Source organism: Glycine max, chromosome 1 (assembly GCF_000004515.6).
Source record: "Glycine max cultivar Williams 82 chromosome 1, Glycine_max_v4.0, whole genome shotgun sequence".
Taxonomy (NCBI): Eukaryota; Viridiplantae; Streptophyta; class Magnoliopsida; order Fabales; family Fabaceae; genus Glycine; species Glycine max.
In genome coordinates, this window is record NC_016088.4 from 5,209,410 (window position 1) to 5,214,869 (window position 5,460).

Genomic DNA, 5,460 nt, shown 5'->3' on the forward strand with positions numbered 1-5,460 from the left:
GTATGTATAAAAAATGGATGATTAATGTCGTTGGTTCTAATTTTTTGTTTTTTCTAACTTTGATGAGTAAATTTCTATAATTACTTTTGGAATTTAAAAAAATATAAAAAAGGCCAAAAAAAGGTTTATAAGGAGTTACAAAGAGAAAAAAAAGTTGCAAACAATACTTTTATCCACTGCATTACAAGCAATTCAAAAGGAATAACATAATCAAAATCAATTTTTTTGCCTCTCGTACTATATATACTTAAATTATATAATTTCCAAATAATTCTAAATTAAATAATTTTTGTTTAAATTATATAATAATTTTTAGTATAAATTAAAATTTCTAACTTATTTTGTCCAATCAATTACATTTAATTAAATTTCTAACTTATTTTTTTCAATCAATTAAAATTTGTAACTTATTTTTTAAAATGTCTAACTTATTTTTTAAAATTTCTAACTTATTTTTTAACCATCTATTTAAATTTGAAAGCATATATTTATCACATACATAAACAAATACTAAAATTAACAATTTAAGTAAAAAGATAATTTAAATACATAAAACAAATAAATACATAATCTACGTCGATGTGTTTTATCAAATACAAAAAGAAATACTAAAATTTAAATACATAAACAAATACAATAAAAAAGATAAATCATAATCTATGGGGCGTCTCTGTCGCGGCCTAAGACTGTCATTTGAGGCGTCACCTCTGGCTATCCTCAAACAAAGATCCATGATATCATATAAGTCAGTGCCTTCAGTGACCATCCTGAGGTTGATGACCCGCTCCAATTGCTCAGCAATCCTTACACATCCTGTGCAGTCAACTTGTCTCAGTGAAAAAAACGAACTCAGTATCAAATTTTAAAAAAAATTTAAATTATGAAAAACTACATAACTTATGCTTACCACTGAATGCGTAGGGAGATCAGACGCGACTGAAACCTCAGGGATAGGTGGCTCGACGAACTCCTCAACATGAGGGGGAGGCAGCTGTCTCGACTCAAGAGTCTCCTCGATAGGCGTGACAAACGGGTGGGATATCCGGAAAAACCACTCCATGTAGTATGGCGCCACCTGCCTAGGAACTACACAAATCTCCCATGCACCTACCAAATGGTCTGAAAAATGGATCCACCGGTCGTCTATCTCATCACTCGTTAGAGACTCAGTAACCGACGACGGAGGGACGGTCTGAATGTAGTCAAACTGTCGAGTAACCCGCTCAGGTCGAGTGTACATGACAAGCTGACCCCATCTCAGTTGGCCTGTGTATGACGATATCAAGTCGAAGCCCCTGACTCCCCGGTGCTCAGCATAGGGCATCCAGGACACGTCAGTCACAGTGAGGGCATCCATGCGTGTCCGATACGGGGCTCCCTTGATCCCCGTCATGTGAGCCTTACCCGTAAGCCACCTGCAAGCCCGGGGGCTCCCCTCATCATAAGCAGCATCAACGGAGCATCTGTGCACTGAAGGAAAGTGCTCGTATATCCAGCACTACAAACACATACTCAGCATCAATTAAAAAAAAAAGGATTCAATGATACTTCAATTTAAATTATAAGTAACGATACGTACATGAAGAAGTGTAATATAACCGCCCATCTGCCGTGTAGAGGCCTGTGACGCGTCGTTCAGATGGTCGTACATGTGGACCAAAGTAGCCGCACCCCAGGCGAATCCCCCTGTCTGGGCGAGATCCTTGAAAGCCTGGAGGTGCACGACATGTACATGGGTTGAAGCTACCGGGAGGTGGAAGCTGCTAGTCTTCGGATGCCACCTCTCGACAAAGGCGGATATGAGTCTAGGATCACTAGTTATAACAGAACACTATATCAGTGGACTCAGTCCGGTAGCCGCAATCACGCCTTCGATCTCAAGCGCTGGTCTCCCTATGTTATCTACTTTTCTACCATGGGAGACCATCTTCAGATCGGGTCGCTCCTAAATTGAATAACAATTTACAATAATGTGTATATCAAAAACAATCCTATTACAAATTATTTTTTTATCTAATTACTCAAAATTAAACCGTACGTACTTGTCCACTCCAGATGTTGTGTGCGACATGCTCAGCATAACCGGTCAAAACCAATGGGTTGCGTGGCCCACCGGGGAATCCCTCATCTGCAGTAGGTGACCCCAAGCTTACCTCAGTGGCCACTCCCTCTGTGTCAACAGCATCCGCAGCACTTGTCATATCTGGGGTACCATCAGACACATGAGGAGCATCCTCATGCAACTGAGGCACATCCTCAGGTCTCTGGGCAACATCCTCAGGCACACGAACTCGTTGCCTACGTGCTGAAGCAGTGGGCCGACAATGCCAAGGAACATCAGCCTTAGGCACATCCTGAGTAGTCTCTCTGCCTCGACCGGTGCCTAACGCACGACCTAGACCTCGTGTTCTAACCATGATCTGAAATCATGAAGAACATTTACTTTTATTGGTCAAATTAAATATTCAAATAATTCGTAACAAAGCTTTGTCATTACAAATTTGTTCAAGCACATGTTTTCTATGTTTCTTACTAATTTGGTCAAATTAAGTTTTCAATGTTTCTTGAACATGATCTTCCTAACGAAGCTGGTTTGTGTGTGTCTATTCTTTTTGTTTTTTGGTTTAGTATTTTTAAAAGAGGAAAAAGGATTTAGGAGACAAAATTTTCCTACAAGCTGAAATTGAATAATTAAATACTTTGGTAGCTTAAATCTCTTATACAGTGTTTAAAAATAAGTGCATTTTAATTTCATTTTGCCTTTGTAGGCTACAACATGCATGGCCTATTTCTTCCATTTGGCTACAATGCACACTTCATAACCTATATTGCATGTTCAGATTCTATATTTATTTACAAAATATTGGTACAACAGGTTCTTCCCATAAGCCAGTCTACATGAGCTCTAAGAGTGAACCTTAGTGAAGGAGTGAACCAATATAAAGATTGGAATTATTCCCATGACTTTGGTATTGGACATAACTCTTAGTGAAGGAGTGAACCAATATAAAAATCAACTTGTGCAAATCTTTTCTGATCCTACCTCTTTAAATGTTGCAATTTCTTATGATTTTTGGTCGATTGGAATTATTCTTGATATCAATATGATTGTTTTGGTATACTGGAAATTATCTTGCAACTTATTGGTTCATTTTCATATATTGAATTCTTTAGTGTGATATTTGTGATTATATTGGCTTCTGAATTGCATTCCTTGCATCAAAGATTGGTTGTGATAATCAATTACAACTTGTTAATGAAGCCTAAGTTCAAAAGCTTAAGTTTAACCTCTAACATTTTTCTTTTCAACTTCACTAGTAAATCTCTATTTGAAGATACAACTTCTAAGATTTTTTTATATTGTCCAGTTCAAAATAATAATCTACAAATTCACTACAAATACTCATCATTGTTCATGTTTGAAAAGCAAAAGCACTTCAACTTATAAGTTCTCTACCATTAAAAAGACAATCCACAATAATGCTTATATAAATTTCTAATATCAATTCAATTCAATAATAGCTAATAAATAAATAAAAAATAATTCATTCAGGGATAAATTTCTAAAAAAAAAAAAAGGCAAAATACAGTCAAACAAATTGTTGCGGAAGAACGTTCTTCCGCAGGAAGGAAACCCTTCTAGCGGAAGAAGGTTCTTCCGCGGAGTGCAGCGGAAGATGGTTCTTCCGCGGGTTCCAGTGGAAGAACTTTCTTCCACGATAAGGAAATGTAACGCCTTTGACACTCACGGAAGAAGGTTCTTCCACTGGATCACGCGGAAGAACCATCTTCCGTTGCCATCCACGGAAGAACCTTCTTCCAACAGACAAGCCACCACATTATCAACCACGCGGAAGAACCGAACCTTCAGCGGAAGAAGGTTCGTCTTCTACCTCGCGTAACCAACCACAGCACAAACATGTCTTCTACCCTATGGCCATTATAAGCGATTAAACGACACTAAATGAGGGTTCAACACTAACCTATAAAGTGGAACAATACTGGAACACAGCTTCAAACCTTCAAACGACCGGTAATGGCGTAGAGACGAAAACCAATGGCGCGAAGATGAAACCAACAACTTGCAAATGCTGGGTGCACCAAACTATGCTTGCCAATAGAGGAAGAAGAAAGGAACAACAAATGAGCACGCGGAAGAAGAAGAAAGGATCAAGCGGAAGAAGAAGAAACGAAGAAGAAAGGAAAGCGCGGAAGAAGAAAACTTTTTCTTAAAAAAAATTAATTATATATTATTTTTAAATGAAGGGTATTATGGATACTTCCTTTAATCGTTGGGTGCACCAACAATATTGCTGGGTGCACCTAGCAACACCCAACATTTTGGGATCCAATTATGAGGGTTGGGTCCAACATCCCTACTAGGTTCAATCTACAAAACAGTACACGTGATTGGAATAAGCCCATTTTGTTTTAGAGATCACTAAGGTCAAAGCATGCACTCCTACCAAGTTCAACCCACAAAGTGATACAATTGATTGACCCAAGCTTGTATAATTGGGCCAAACCCCTCTTCAATTTAGTCTACTCCAATGGATGCACAACTACGATTGAGAATTCATCACTAAACACTTGTACACTTGTCATAATTGAGATTTCAAAATGCTCCTTTGTTAACTTATCCAATATCTCATGGACTACTAATGAGGATCTATTTAACTGAACAGATATTGTGACAAACCATTATAAATAAGTTATTGGTGATGAATTAATTATCGAAGTTCTATTACTGTATTGGTTCAAGTGTTAACTTTAGCATCATAAGTCTTTATAAGTATCTTCACATTGTTCCCAAGACCCAATTCAAACCTTGTGCCAAATCAGTCCAAACTGCAAAGATATAAATGTTGACTGAAGTCAACATCCTATAACATAGAACTTAAGGAACGAATATTTGTATGTAAATAATACTTCAGAGTAAAATTGCCTTTCTGATACACCAATACAAAATAACATATATTTCTGCTGAGAAGGCAATGTGGCTTGAGTCAAGAATCCAACCCACCTATAATGTTATAAATACTAGCAGTATCATGATGTCAGGTACACATTTACTATTTCTTGTTCCTCTGATAGACTTATTATTGACTTGAGTGTCGAAGTACATATTATCCTACGCGTTAATTATGGAGTCTCAATTGCGTTGAAACCTTGCTAGACTTTAAGGAATTCAAACGAGTTAACATCCCACTTCAAATTCATCAATAATTTATCTCGAATTCATCACAAGATTTATCACCACATTCATTTCAAACATATCGACTGTATAAGTTAGAATTTCTTCCATCATCCTTAATTGTATGTTTGTGCAAAATCTCATTACCATCAAAGTTCATCATTTTGGGTGACGAAACCCTTTAAGATTAGTACAGATTTTTTTTATTAAAAAATTAATCAAATACATTTTCCATGCTTCAATATCTTTTTATCCGTCTAAACACA

At 37.0% G+C, this 5,460-nt stretch overlaps 1 protein-coding gene across 1 annotated transcript; it reads right to left on the reverse strand.

Annotated features, from left to right (window-relative positions):
- Positions 1-657: 657 nt before the first annotated feature.
- LOC102664090 (protein MAIN-LIKE 1-like) lies at positions 658-1,651 on the reverse strand. The gene is made up of 3 exons (XM_006573895.1): positions 1,580-1,651; positions 908-1,498; positions 658-711 (listed from the first exon to the last, which is right to left on the reverse strand). Exons 1-3 carry the CDS (start codon positions 1,649-1,651, stop codon positions 658-660), a joined length of 717 nt encoding a protein of 238 aa, XP_006573958.1.
- Between the last annotated feature and the right edge of the window lie 3,809 nt (positions 1,652-5,460).

What these genes read in the sequence shown, in the direction of transcription:
- LOC102664090 (XM_006573895.1), bottom strand. Translation starts at nt 1,651, where the DNA reads ATGTACGACCATCTGAACGACGCGTCACAGGCCTCTACACGGCAGATG. An exon ending in GTTATATTACACTTCTTCAT is followed by an intron (nt 1,499 to 1,579) that starts GTACGTATCGTT and finishes ATGTGTTTGTAG; the next exon opens with TGCTGGATATACGAGCACTT. An exon ending in ATCTCCCTACGCATTCAGTG is followed by an intron (nt 712 to 907) that starts GTAAGCATAAGT and finishes GTTTGAGGATAG; the next exon opens with CCAGAGGTGACGCCTCAAAT.